Here is a 15,532-nt window from a genome sequence, read left to right on the forward strand (position 1 = left end):
GCCACTGCTGCACCAATACCCTCTCCCATGCCGAACCCACACATTCATATACACATGCACACATGCAGTCACACACTCATACAGCCTCTCTCTATCACTCAAACCACACCCACCAGAACACTTCACTCACAGATGATTGTGTGTATATGCGTGAGAGAAGTGTGCAAGTGAGTGTCCTGTGAATTATTTAAAAAGCTGTATGGGTGCGTAACTCCTTATGTGTATATGGACGTACAGGTGTGGGCTTGGAGGGGGCATTGGTGCAGAGCAATACCAAGGTCAGAAAACATGTTCTTGCAGGCTTCGTGCAGGGCATGCAGTAAATAAGAACATGTTTTCTAACCTCGGTATTGCCCTGCTCCAATGCCTCCTTCAAACCGAAGCCCATACACACAGAGTCATAAACACATGCGCCTGCACCCAAGCAGCCTCTCTAAATCATGCACATGAGACCACCCTTCACTTGCACAGCTATGCATGTTCATATACACATGCACTCAGTCAAGGCCCCATACAGTAAGTGTTCTCCTGGGCGTTGTGCGAATGATTCAGTCGCATGGCACACAGCAGAACACTTTACTCATGCATGCATACATTCATATAGACACATCTACACGAGCAGCCATGCACCCTTACAGCCTCTCTATCAATCATACACAACACTTACACACACGCACGGGCTTTCTCACGCTTGCTCCAATGCCATCACGTTGGAGGACGAGGGTCAGGCAGTGACAAGAGACGCTCTTCATCCCTCCTCGTGCCTATTCCTCTATCAGGCAGCGTGCGGGGTCAGCATTCAGACCCCGCTCCCGGCCTTAGACAGGCAGGCAGAGGGAGGGGTGAAGACCCATTCAGGATCCCTCCGTGGCTGTTTCTAACCACGCCCTTGAGGAGTCTTGAAGAGCGGGCGTCACCCATGGTCTCCCAATGCCTTTCACAGAGCTCTACATGAGCAAAGGTATGGGCGCTTTATTCACCGCTGCTGTGAAGGGCATAAGGGACACAACCAGTCTTTGCATTAGCAAATAATTTAAACATTTTAGATTCTTTGCAAATGTAAATAGGAATTTCAGTCAATTTTATTGAAATATAGATGTGGGGTGGGGTAAGGGAATAGGTTAAGGTGTGGGGAAGTGGAGGGTCTACTCCCGCATTTTCGAGAAAAAAAACGAACAAAATAAATTCGGTCAATTCGGAAACGGTCAATTTCTTTCGATCAAATAGACGTAAACCGGTTTGTAGATCATGAGAAAATCACCTACTCCACTGTAAGCACTCACTCTGTGGATAGTTATAAAAACAATAGCCTCCTTTAGCAACAGAAACTTGTACAAGCATCAGATTTGTTTTAAAGTATATAAAGCTATATTTATTTATATTTATTTAATTTCACAAGCTTTGGTTTAAAACAAACCTTCAGCAAGTAGTAATATCCAATTTAAAACTGCAATAAAAACGTCAAACTTCAACCATCAACCTACTTTGAGCATTATAGTCTCTGTGGCCCACTTTTGTGGCTTCTATCATCTCCTAGTCCCCACGTCGCATTCATTTAATTCGCTGCAATCCTACCTCGCCCTGAACGCTGACTCAATTAGGCGCCTTCTCTGTCCTTGCCCTCACCGCTGGCGCAGCCTCTCTCCATTAATGGAGGCACCATCAGCATCCAGGCATTCAAGACGCCCTTCAAGCCCTGGAAGGTCCCTGCCATTACTCTGGCCTGTTCTCTCTACCCTCCCACCACTGTAATTGCACGGACACCCCCCTTTAAATGAAATATTCCTTGCGTGCACCCTCTATCTCTGCTTTGCCCCCAGTTCATGTGCTATCTCGCTATTTTCCATTCAGTAACTTCTATTGTACGGGATTTCACTGTTCAGAAAATGGCTTCTTCCCATTCAAAATGGAAAAGTGAAAACAGTTAAGTGGTTCCTGAGAAACGATCTGCCTTATTGGACTTGCAGCTCTGAACACAGATCCACAAATTCCCAACTGAAACATTGTGATGGGTTTGAGGTTGCAGTCAGGGACGTCATTTCACCAAAATGCCAGGGGTAGTGGAAGTGACATCACACGACCCTTGACCCCTGATGACATCACAGGAAGTGATGTCATTTGACCACACCCCGAGGTGATATCGCGGGAGCGATGGAACACGAACCTTTCACCCATTGCCAAAACAGGAAGTGACATCACAGCATTGTACACTACGAAAAATATGGTTACGATATCACTATAATGTGATGTACATTTCATGCAAGAATGGATCGCCATATGTAGCGTTAAGGTCAGTGTGTATAGGCCCATATTACCAAATTACTGTGAATGCAAGCAGACGTCCATGCCCAAATGATAATGATGTGTTATTGTATAGCACTTACGATTAAGCGCTTTATATAGAAAAAATATACACCCAATATCACCCAACCTGTGTGGGTACTCATTTATCGACCTCAGAAGGATTAAAGGCTGAGTTGAGGCATTTGAGAACAGACTAAATCAGTGACTCACACCCTGAAGTGTGCCTGAAATAAACCTTTAATGAGTTTATCAATTATTGTACAGAATTCCCGAAAGACACATTGTTTGGTTTCCTATTCTTTCTTATTTAGGGTCAGTGCTGAAAGTGTTAGACTTGTGGCACCCCTGTTCTTATTTTTCTTTTTTTTTTTTTTAAAGGGCCTGAACATGAGAGCCAGCCACCTTGCGTTACAAAAAACGAAAAAAAAAAACTAAATTTTTTTTTTATTTCTTTTTTTTAACAGAGGTCGCAAGGGAGACCACAGAGGTCGCAAGGCAGACCTCAGAGGTCGCAGTTGTGACCTCTGGCGACCCCCAAATGACGTCCCTGGTTGCAGTGTCTGCTGACCCCCCCAAAGAATCCACAGCTCTTATAGAGAGGAACAATGCACATGATCAGAGACTCCCCAGACCCCCACAGTGAGGGAAAACACTCTGCATCTGCAGATCTTCCCGGGCTTGCAAATCCCACTCAAGGATTATGTGGAAATCAGCACGGGTTCCTCAAACACATGGGACAAAAATGGCTGCCCTTTGATTAGTGCACAATTCAGACAGCAAACCACTGCAAGCACACTCTGTGTGGCACGTTTTGCACTGAGCCTGGCCGGCCGCCAAATACCATGGGCTACGTTTGGTGTACCCGGGTGCCAGACGGTGGCTGAGCACCGTTCTCACCACGCGCAGGCACTACAGACAATGTGCAGCCAAAGGCTTCAAACTTGTGTTTTTTATATCTGACTGCATAGGGCCATCCGCCATGCACTCTGCGTATCCCACACAACTGATTGTCATGTGCCTGATGAAGGCATTTTTGATGCCACCTGTGATGTACACCTCTTTAGCGTATCCAGTGATATGGTCGCCGCATAAAATCCTGCCGCAAAAAAGACTGAATCATATCTTTTCTCTGTGCACTTTTCACGCATATATATGTGGAGGTGGGTTAGGGTAATTATTTATTGTATGGGGGTTGAAAGGGGTCTCCCGCTGCATATAATTTGCAACTTTTTAAAAAACGGTCTTATAAACTGCTGGATTTTTGCGGCGACCTTATCACATGGAACCATCTTTGCTTGGAGAGTCTGTTAAGCATGCAGGTGCCTGGTGGTGTCTGCAGTGTTGCATTGCTTATTATTGATTCTGTTCTCATTTTGCTCCGCACTTTCCACTTCTCCCCCCTTCCTTGCACTTTTCCCCTCCCCCTCTCCCATGCACTTGCGCGTTCTCAATGTCACTGGGCCTAGTAAGATCGTTGTTTTGTTCCACTCCCTTGCCTTGTCGCGCTCTGAAACACTTGTGTACGAGCGCGATAGAAATAAAATATCAATTCAATTCAACTGTGTAGGCCATGCTTCGTGCCGCTGCAGTTGTGGCGTACCTTGACAGGGTGGGACAGGTAGCAGTTGGGGCCCGAGTAGCCCGGCTCACAGATGCACTTGTCCTTCAGGCAGTCGCCGCGGCCTCTGCAGTTGTCCAGGCAGCCGGGTCCCAGGTAGAAGTTGTCAATCGCCCACTGCACGTCCGAGTACTTCTGGTAGAAGCGGAACCTGACCGAGCTGTAAAAAGAGGGGCGAGACACAAGAGGGGTGACTGGGGTGCCTATTAGACATCCTGAACACGGATGGCATTCGGAAAGATAGATTTTCAAATAAAAATTGTGTTTTCAAATGCTTTATAAGCATTTACACGTGTTTGTCTGACAAACTATGGTTTTACATCGGAAGCACTCGAATCGCTTAAGCCATGGCAAAAGAAATGATTTTGTAAATGCGTCATACTCTTAAATTAGACCCCACGTTTGCAATTCAAAACATACAAGAAAGCTCCCCAAAAATGATATAGTAAACTAAAGTAACATGATAAGCACACAAGTAATTTGACCATAACTAAGACGTTGCCCTTTTTGAACACATGGGGGCTTCTTCTGCAAGTCCCGGTAGTGCAAAAAGGCGCAAAAGCCTGGTGGAAAAGGGTAAACATTCTTTATAATAAAGGCGGAAAAGGTTGAAAATCGGATGCGCTATGCTTGTTTAAAAACCCCTCAAGTGCCAGACTATTATGCAAGTGTATGCAAAAAGGAAGAGCATACTGGTCCTTGGCACTTAAAGGGATGGTTTGCTCAACATTTTTTATTTAAAAAATAGATAGGCAATATTTAAAAAAAACGATTGGCTTTTTTTTCCTCCAAGTCCCTATGTAAAATTTTGAGCAATTCAAGCTCAAAATTTGCAAAAGCAAGCACATGGGTGCATCCATTATGTGAAATGGATGCCCGCCTGTGCTGGCCTTTGCTTTTGTGGCACTAATGAAGAAAAAGCCAGCCAGCTGTAGTAAACAAAAGCTACCACTGGGTGGCTTTTTCTTCATTGGTGCCGGGACTCGGAGGACGCAGACCGGAGACTACAGGCAGAAAAGCTGCAGCTGCATCTCGGTAAGTGCTTTTTTTAAAAAAAATAAGCACTAGCTGCCTTTTTTGGAGGAGCCCGGAAAACTTAGAAATAAAACCGCAGCTTTACAAACATTGTATTTATGTTTGCGGTAGCTTTTGTGGTAGCTTTTGAAGCTTGCAGTCACTGAAAACTGCAACTGCAAAAGCTACCTTCTGTTCTATTGAGCAAATTTGAAACCGCATGGCTCCACATGTGCTGCATACCCTTTGCACATTCAATATTGGTTTCAGATATTTGCACCTTAATTCCAGAGTTACAGAACCTATTAGCATATAATGTGCAAGTGTTTCATTACAATTCCACACAAAGGGCATGTGCCAGACCAGGAAGGTGACCAAGAGCGAGTGTACCATGCAGCGTGTAATATCCCCAGCCTCAGCCAGAGGTAAAGAGAGAATTCATAAGGCGGATGCATTTCCTCCAAAAGGTCCTTGCCGTTTCCCATGATACTGCTAGAGAGACATTCTGGGTCATTTTCAATAAGGCCTTCTTGGTCTCCATCTTTTCCACAGAGTTTCTTCTAGCCTTAAGAACTATTTTTGAAGACTTTCTACAATCAGCTGGGTTGTCCCACAAGGATCCAACATTCAGCGTATATAGTACTACAGCTGTTGGTCCACTCCAGGAGTAAAACATTTCTCAAAGCATGTTGATATAATGCCAACCCCTGGGTAAAGCACAGGCTTAAGAGCAATCTGGCCAGCTATGGGGAAGACATAGAGATTCATTAGGACCAACGACGTTGGGGCATTTGTCAGGGGTAGAAGTAACAGTTTGATGAATGTATTGTCATTAACAGATAGTGGGGTCGTGTTGGCATAGCCCCAGAGTTCCGACCCATAAAGAGCTGCTGGTAGTGCTTGTTTCTCATACAAATTCAGAGCCATCGAGACTGCTCCTCTACCGTGGCGGGAGAAAAATAAAAGAATCTCCCCATTATATTTCCCGGGATTAATCTGGGCTTTAAGTAGCTGTTCAGACCAACCACCTGATTCATGGAACCTGGTGCCCAAGGAATCAAACTATTTGACTTGCTCCAATATTATACCATCAATTGCTACTCTCATAGGGCTGCTCTTCAAAACCATAACTTTGGTCATAATGTGTTACCCTATTTGTATTTGTATTTCTTTATTTGTATAGCGCCTGGCCCACAGGTATCTGGGTGCTTATCTTAAGGTTACTATTACACATATTATAGATTACAGTACAATGCAAGTCAAAAAGATAATACAGAACATATGTACCGAACGAGGTATACAATGAAGGGTAGGTCCTAAATATACAGTAGAAGTTCAAGAAGATACAGATTATATGTACCACATTGCAGGGTGTAAACCGAGAAGTGGCATCAGGACGGTACAGAATCAGGCAGTGGTGCGAGTGTCTGAGGCAAAGAGCCACAGTTTGGTTTTACTTTTAAAGGAGTGGAATGAGGGTTCAGATTTAAGAGGGGGGCAGAGTGTTCCACAGCTTGGTTGCTAGGACCGGGAAGCTAGTCCCGCCCGCTTTCTGAAGTTTAAATCTGGGAAGAGCGAGGCAGTGGACTTGTGCGGATCTCTGAGGTTGGGTAAAGGCAGAAGGTGTAAATCTGCTCGCCAGATAGGTCGGAGCCTGGTTAGCCAGGCATTTGTGGGTGAGCGCAAGCGTTTTCACAGAAATTCTTTGAGTGACTGAGAGCCAGCCTAAATTGCGTCTGGTGTCAGAAATGTGTTGATTCCTAGGAATGTTTAGAGCTGCCCTAATGGCATTATTCTGTGTGACCTGGAGTTTATTTAGGTTTCCTTGGCTCATCCCTAGATATAAAGCATTACAATAGACATAATGAGTGTTCTGGGTTGATAGTGCAATTAGCAGTAGTGAGGAAGGTATATCCTGAACCACCCACTCACTCTTGATGGTTGCGCATTCACTGCAGAACACATCTACAAATAAGTGAGTAAAAGGAGCACTTTTTGCCTACTTTGGCAAACCTACCGAGCCACTGCCACACAGCTTGGGTAAGCTGGTAACATCCACATTGCAGTTTTTCTGATTTTTCTTCCTGTTGACCACCCTTTAACCCTCAATCAATGGTACAAGTGAATCCTGCTCTGCTGCAAAAGGTAGCTTTTGAAAATGGTTATGAGTGGGGGGATTTCAGATCATCACAAGAGTGGTGTGAAAAATTCAACCTTTGCAATGAGAGGCTGGCATCTCATGGGGGAAATCCCTCTAAGCTGTATTTAGTGCCCCCATTTTGGGCAGGCACATCTAAACTGGTACCAGATGCAAATAGCATCAATATTAATGAACAGTGCAGGTATGTCGTCAAGAGAGAGGGAGCCCACCCCAAACAACCTGTGCTGTCTGAGGCCCCTTCCTCTCCACACCTAACCTGTGATGATGGCAGCGTTCCTGCTGCAAGATAGCACAGAGGTGGAGAAGCTGCAACTGGCAGCAGCAGAAGGAAGACACCACACAGCCGCGACCCACACTTTGCTGCAGGATGCGGCAAGCAGCATAACACTGGCCGCAAGAGGAAGGTATGCCACTGAGACTCTACAAGTCTACGGTATTAGGTAATAATGGCCACATACATAATGTCCCCGGGAAAAGCCATTGACAACATTATATATGGTGACATTATGTATGGGGACGGGTTGCAAGGATGTCCCCTGCACCTTGTAAAAAAAATAAAAAATAAAAGAAATTAGGGGTTCCAGGGGTGTCCCCCGCATGTTCAATGTAATAATGTCTCTGCAAAAAAATGGAACTTTTTTGTCAGGAGACATTTGTGCGGGGACATTATTACATGGAATCAAGTTTACGTGGTATCCAGAAATGAAGGTCTAATTACTGAAACTCCTACCAGCCCACCAGGGAAATTAACTTTAAAAGGCCCACCAGAAGGCCCTATCAAACAGGGACTCAAGTCCCTTATAAAATCGTTTACTTTCTTTGCAAGAGATGCTGACAGAAAAGGGAGTGGAGCTTACACACCCTTTTTGAAGGCTACCTAAGCACTTCCCCTGCCACACCCCCTTGAGCCAGATAAGTGATTGGACAGGGTGAGTATCAAATTCGGGCTAGGGGTATGGTATTTAAGGATGTGCATGTGAGTTGTGCAGTGTAGGTTAGTTGGGTGAGAACAGAAGGTGGAGGTGACATCCGAGAGACCAGAAAAGACGAAAGCGAAAGGTGTTCAGAGGCTATTGGTGAGAGAGGGTATGTGAAGTGTTTGTGTGTGAGAGGAGGGAGTGTGTGAAATAGCAATAGAGTAGAAAGTAGTAGTAGTTGGGAGTGTTGGTAGTAGCAGGAAGTAGTAGTTGGTAGTAGTGGACAATAGTGAGTGGTAGCAACAGTATTGGAAGTGACAGTAGCAGGAGAGGGTTAGTGAGAGTAGTAGGAACAGGGGAGAGAGGTAGTTGTGGTAGTGTGGAATTAGTGGTAACAGCAGAGGTGGAGTAGTGAAGAAGTTGATAGGAGTAGAAATACTGGTAGTAGAGTGGCAGTTGGGATACAGAGAGTGGTAACATCTAAAGGTGGAGGTAGGAACGCAGAGTGTGAGAGCGGAGGGACAGTAGTAGGGTGGGAGGGCAACATACTGGGTCCCAGTGCAGAAAAGGGTCAGGAGAGACTGTGTGTGCAGAGAGAACAAGTGGTACTGGATGGAAGAAGCACCAACTCATATTTCCTATAAATGAGCATGTGGGTTAAGTTTGGGATAGCTAGAAGATCCGTAGGGAGGCAGCCGTCCACCATCTTAGGGTTTCCCCTTTTAGCCTGAGGAAGAAACACAGATTGTAGAGGTCACCATGCGATATTACTAGCACCCTGTTACGGACGCCTGAGTTAGGGAGGAGGAAAAGACCGGGGTAGTCGAGAGAGGGATGACCCTAGCACCAAGTATCCTAAGAACCCAGTAGGCCCTAACAGCTATTTTGATAGTTCGAATAGCTACAATAAAGACCCTTGGAATGTATTCCCGCCTCCGGAGTGTTTTTTTGTGGCAAGCGCCCCGTCACAGTATGCAAGGTACTAGGTTGACTCTGCGCTGCACCTGGCACTAGTTAATCACCTAACAAATCGATTGTGTTTCTGTGCATCAGGAAATAAATTGCTTTGAACAGAAACAATGTATAAAAGGTGATAATGGCAGGAGGAGCAATGCTGCAACTGCATGCTTTACCAATTGGCGGCAAAGTATAATGACTGAGACAGAAACCAGCTGGTGGAGTGGAAGGGGCAGGGAACATAAAAAGGAAACTACACAAACTAACAGATACAAGATATAATCTTGGGCAATTGTGTCAATGTATATATATATAAATTAGGTCATCCATCATCAAGGAGGGATAATGACACTGTAGGTAGAAGGGGGTGCTTCAGGTGAGACCATGTGCCTCTTGAGGGCTATTTTGAAGCCTTCAAAATATTGGTGGTGTTTTTAATTTCTGATGGTATAGTTCAAGTTGCAGGGGGTGTATAGGGAGAATTAGCATAAGTAGAAGGTAGCTTCAGGTCCGAGAGTGTAAGAGGAAGAGCACTGAGAGATGCAGTCTGCAAGTTCCAAGGCAGGGCAAGGCCTTGGATAGATTTAAAGAACAGAAGAAGCAATGTGAAAGGGGAGTCATTGTGCATGCATGACCAATGGCCTGCTGGTGGCAAAGTCAAGCACTTGTACGAGGGTCAGCTGTGCCTGAGGAGGAGGTGGCATGGGGCGGGCTGCACTCCCTGGAGGAGCTCTCCTCATGAGCTGCGATGTTGCAGTGAGAGCCTCTGCGTCCACAGAGTCCTTGCAGATGCTTTGGGTGGAGGTGCGCCGATTCCTTCCTAGGGTCTATCAGCAAATAGGAAACATTTACTTCCTGTGGCCACAGAAAGGGCACATTGCTGCTTGTGAAACTCGACAACACATTCTGCTCATTTGATACTCTGAATTGTTTGCACCTTTGACTCGAGAGATATGAAAGAAGATTTCTAAAAGGTTTCCATTGCCCAGTTCCGCTTTTATGAAGGCTATCATTGGAAAAGACACTATCGAACTCTGAATGGAGAACTTGTAGACTTTGCTATTGTGTCTGCTGGTGATATAATCCCCTGGCACTTCTCCTTTTGTGTGCATCGGTGTGCTAGCGCCCACATTTTATGTAAGATAACATTTACACCTTCCTTTTTAATGCAGAATGTGTTCACTGAATTTTAGCTTTGATGATTTGTGTGCTGTTGCTAGCTCACATGTCTTACTAGATGCTAGGAAAACAGCTCCTCCTAACCATAGGTGAAATGGTTGTTTGTCTAAGAAAGAGGTCTGCATTTTCTAACTGGTTATGCTTTGCATTGTGTGATGAATCAGAGATGATTCACTCAGGGAACCTGACCTGGGACCCTTCTCATGTGGCCAGGGAAAAGGAAGACACTTTCTGATCCTCACCCTGGGGGTGGTGTTACCGGGAGCATCACGGGGGATGGGGCGGAAGTACAGAAAAGTGTGATTGTGTCACGGTGGAGAATAAAAAGAGCCAATACTGAGAAAGGACAATATTCTCAGGAAAAGAAACAAACCACCACTGCCAAAGCCAAGAGAGAAATATAACTAGGCACTTAAGAAACCCCCCGAATTGCTCCAGTCAGAAGGAGGCAGCTGAGAATCTCAATGTTGCCTTTATGAACAAGAGGTCTTAAAATAAAAGGGCTCTAACCCACATTGTCAAAGCCAAAGAAGTGTGAAAGTGAAACAGGATTCCTATCAGCAGTTGGTTAACACAAAAGGGGAAAAACAAGAGTGGCAAGAAGGCTGCCCTTCTGAAGTAAGAGTTTCAGAGGGAGCAGGGCATAGCCTGCAGAAAGTGTGCCAACTGCACAGGTGGAACAAAGAGCATCAGTGTGGTTCTTGTTTCCCTTTAAGTGTTTCTTGATTTTGAGGATGTGGAGCAAAAGACATTGCTAACCTGTTTGAGTTTCACCTTTACCACAGAAGTACTTACAAGTAGTGGTTTGTTCTGGCTTGGCAGGACCAGGTCAGAAAATGCTGTAGTAGTTGGAAATGTTCTGGCAGGGGAATGTACCAGAGCAGCAGGGAACTTTGTTTCATTTGGCCTGGCAGATGAACGGACCTGGTCTCATACATTGAAGTATTGTGGCGTGGTAAAAATATTGAAGAAGAAGATTGAAGAACCACTAACGTGTTGTTGGGAATCCATATCGAAACATCCTGACAAATGAATACAGATGAAGCAAGTGTGGAATGAACTGCTGCTGAAGTATTTAATATTGTCAAGCAAGTAGTTTTGTGAACTGGTGCAGAAAAACAGGACAAAAACCTTTTTTGTTGAAACCAAAGAGCAAACAAGAACTTTGTTGGAATTTTTGTGTTATCAGGTTGGAACTTTGTTGCGACATTGGATTTCCTTAACTTTTTGGGAATTGTTGAACACAATCCTGCTTGAATATAGGAAGGGGGAGCCACCCAGATTAGAAGGAGAAACAGGTGTTATGTTGTGAGTTGAACTGTCATATCTGTTGCTATTGAACTGTCATACATTGCCTTGTTAAGTTGGTGTATATTTAAATGTGAGGGACAGAATCCTTTTGTTAGAATGTTTCCTTTAGTTTATTTTAGGCAGGGAAATCCCTCTCAGGGTATGGACAGTGAGGTGTTTATCCAACCTTTTGACTTAATAATATGGCATCTTTTGAAAAACCTTCACAAAGTCGCCCTCCTCCGTTTTCTGACCCGTCATAAAGGATGAGCACAGATGGTGCAGCAATACATCATACCATCTGTGCACTTGAATAAAACACATCACCACCCACACGATACATTGATAGTTGATACTGAACAACTTCAATGTTCTGGTGAGTAATAATGCAGGAAACAAGACCTACTGGATGGCAGAGTAGAAAAGATACATTACTTGCCGGAATGCGTGGTTCTAGGCAGTGGTAAAAGTGGAACAAAAAAGAAGTGGTGCTGTGATGCTAGCATGGAACCACACACATGTTAAGGGATTCAGGGGTGTTCAGGTAGATGACCAACTGGGTAGGATGGACAAAAGAAGGGGGTCTTTGATGATTATTTTTCTGAGGTTTTCTTTTCAGGGTAATTGATTTGATGTTCTTATTGATTTGGAATATGGTTGGAAAATTCGATGTATTCCCAAGCAACCTTTCTCAGTTCTATGCAAAAGTGTTTTTATTTTTGCTTTGATATATTGAAGCTCTTCTCAAATTAAGTACCAAAATCAGTTATTGGCGCTTAGGTCATTTTTATCGTAGTTATATTTAGCAAACATTTTTTCCACCTCATTTTCAATACTGTTCATTTTGCAGTCATTTTTACTTCACACTTGGTCCATTAGACATCTAGCCCACAACTCATTGTAGGGTCAGTAGCATACATGTGCTGCAGTTTCTATGTGTGTTTGCCGCTGGACATTAGGCGGTTACGGTTTCTCCTCTTCCTGTTTTGGGCTGTGACAGGACAGCATTCCAATGGTCAGTCTGGCTGAGCCTTGGTGGCCCATGTCTGTCTACCGAGGACTGTGCTGCACCAGGGAGTTAAGTAGCATGGAAGCACCCACTACTGAATGACAGGCATAGGAACCAATGACAGCGATTATTCTAATAGCTGGGGCGGACAGAGAGGGGTCGACGAGGAGAGTTGGTGCGGCGCGAGCCTTATGTGTTCCCAGATTCTGATATGGGCTACTCAGTAATGTCCCCTTGCAAATAATATCTTGACCTCATGTATTATAGGGCCCTCAGCTGAAGGATGAGCCTTTAAGAGGGGGAATATTATGGGTTTCTGTCAACAGGGTGCAATGCTTCGGAGACTGACAAAGTACATTAATGTAAGAAAAGGTATATGTTACCCCGTGGTATGCGGCTCAGTAGTTTTCTTTAGTATTTGAGCTTAATGTACCTCGTGGGGTGATTAATACATGGTTCCCTAGTCCTTCCCATAATGTTTCCTTCTCGTAATGTGAGGGGTCCCAAAGCTCCACGTATACCCACCTCATTTATTTGCATGCCATGCACAGGGTCATGGAATAGCTGCTGTGTAGAAATACTCCCTGGCGCCTTTTATTTATTTAGCTCAGCATATACACCCTGTGGGTATAACCACTCTTAGTTCTGTCAATGTCACATGTTAATAAGTGGTGCCCTAGAGGTGATGTAAGCACTAGCCAACATTTGTGCTATAGGACGGGCTACATCGGGGATCCTTGGCTGCTCCGGTTGACTTCCAGCTGCTGCACCAGGGCCAGAATAAATTTGAGGGTAAAACAGGTGCCCTAAGGTGAGGTCTCTTTTCATTGTGGTTTGTTATCTTCAGTTAAACGTGTGAGAGTTAGGAGAGTAGTATGTGCCCTTTTGCTGGCCTGGACCTCTATTTGGGCATATTATGACATTTCAACAGAAGCAGTGTCTATAGTGGGCCAGAGGTTGTGTCCGAGTTCAGGTGTGTTTTCAATCTTGGGATGGCAAAGTGAAGAGCTCTGTTTGGGCATTGTCAATACAACTCAAGAATTAATGGGGCGTCCACTAATGAAAGCAAAGGATCGGTTTGCGTATATTTATATTATGCACATGCTAATGATTCATTTGAGCTGGTTTATCACATTTCTTTAGTAGACTACTGACCCAGAGTCGAACATTTGGCTCATTTCTGTGTTGGTTTTAAATATATCTACTGTCCACTATATTACAGAGTACAAAGTGTTAGCAGGGAACCTACCAGCCCCGCATATACTTATCTACATCCACTACATCCAACTCTCTCTTCCAAAATACCTTCCATCTCGAGCCCTTTGCTTAGCTACCTCAAACTCTCAGAGGGTCAGATGTTTCTCCAGGCAGAAAGTGTGTGGTAGATCCCTCTTCTCTGCAGGTGCCTCCCCCTGGAATGGCCTCCCTGCCCCTCTCAAACTTGACCCGGACCACTTAAAGATCTGGAAGCAGCTCAGGCCCTTCCTATTCTCCTCTGCTTTCTCTCTCTCTCTCCTGCTGGCCTACCCTTCTGCTGCATCGACTGGTTGCTTGGCTACCCTCAGAGGCTTACTGGGTGCCAGGCTCCTCCATGATCAGTCTCCCCTGCACTGCCTCCGGGCATACTGCGCACTTAGCGGCTCTGACTCTAACCCTATAGTCCCCTGCCTCCTTGCACTTACCCAGAGCCATGCTTCCCTGGCTGCACTTACTAAGAGCCATGCTGCCCAGGTTGGACTTATTCAGAGCAATGCTGCCCTGATTGCACTTCGCACTTCTCTCTTCTCTCTCCCTGGCACTTCTCCCCCTCCCTCCCTCCGTACTTGCATGATCTGAATGACACATGGTCTAGTAAGATCGTTTGTCTTGTCCTCCCTCTGTCTTCCCTCCCTTGTCTTGTCGCCCCTAGAAACAGTTGTGTACAGGCACGTTATAAATTACATATATCATATCACATCTTCATTGAGAAGTGGAGGCACGTTCTTTGCAACTTGAACACTTTCACACAGTTATCTGGCGGAGCGCCTCAGTGATGGATTAATGCTTACAAACGCCTCAGGTGACTACTGTTGTGCCCCTCTACTCTTTTACACTATCAAGTTAGCACCATGAAGCCTGCAGATCCTGTGTTTGCTTCTTTTCAAGGTCAGGGTGTTTTAGACAGCTCTATCGCCACCATTACTTCCACTCTAGAACAAAGGAGCATGGAGGTTAGGCCAGCTCATACCAAAGAACATCCGCGTTTGTGCTTTAGAAATTAAGGGGGACACCTGTCTTTAGCTCATAAGGTCAGGATTAAAGTCACAATATCTTTAGAGAAAAGCATACTGGAGAGCTTTTCCTTGGAAATCGAGATGCTACAAAGTGGGTGTTCCTTGACCAGGATTTCATTCCAACAGCCTCTGCCGCGCCGTCACTCTGGGATGAAATCTTTTGTTAAAGTGGTGCAGAGGGCCCTGGGCATCAAGCCTGCACTAGTCTGTGTAGGTGGCTGATGTCTTGCTCCCTGTGGGCCATGGGGACTACCACCTTATACCCCTCTGCTGGTGCCATGGAGGGCTCAATAACGCTCAATAATGCTAGCCCCAAAATGATGTCCCTTCATGCGCTCGGTGGCCACTTCGGCCTGTTTCACCGTGGAGCGGCCCAGCCCCCACCCACTTTCTAACCCTCCTCCTCAGACAGTGCTGCCCGGTACAACATGCAGTGACTTTTTTTCGAATGTACTTCTACAGGTAAGAGAGAACAACCTGATACAGATTTAAAGAAAATAGTGAATTGGTCTATGCAGTAGTAGTAGTTGTTGCCATTTATATAGAGCCTTTTCCCATTTGTATGACCTTACCATGCTTTGTGGTAGGAACCCCCTCGTGGACTGAAGTCCAGGAATGGGAAAATACTCTGATAAGTGCGTGTGTGCATTTTGCAAAGATTAGGAGTTAGGTGGGCAACCCAAGAGGTCATGCATGTGGATGGGCGCTGAGGTAGGTCACGACAGAGCGCTAGTGCAAGAGAATCAATGTGTGACCAGGATCGCTCAGGGGCAACACGTTTGTCTTGGAAGCAAGACAACAGTGCGCAAC

The 15,532-nt window shown here is 45.2% G+C and overlaps 1 protein-coding gene across 2 annotated transcripts in view; it reads right to left on the minus strand.

Moving 5' to 3' along the window:
• Window positions 1–15,532, minus strand: part of RELN (reelin) — a 2,335,047-nt gene that overhangs the window by 103,838 nt on the left and 2,215,677 nt on the right. For both annotated transcript variants that reach the window (XM_069628072.1, XM_069628071.1), the window contains exon 53: window positions 3,905–4,082. In XM_069628072.1, coding sequence (XP_069484173.1) covers window positions 3,905–4,082 — 178 coding nt within the window. The remainder of the gene's footprint in view (window positions 1–3,904; window positions 4,083–15,532) is intronic.

Source organism: Ambystoma mexicanum, chromosome 12 (assembly GCF_040938575.1).
Source record: "Ambystoma mexicanum isolate Mex_15411 chromosome 12, UKY_AmexF1_1, whole genome shotgun sequence".
Taxonomy (NCBI): Eukaryota; Metazoa; Chordata; class Amphibia; order Caudata; family Ambystomatidae; genus Ambystoma; species Ambystoma mexicanum.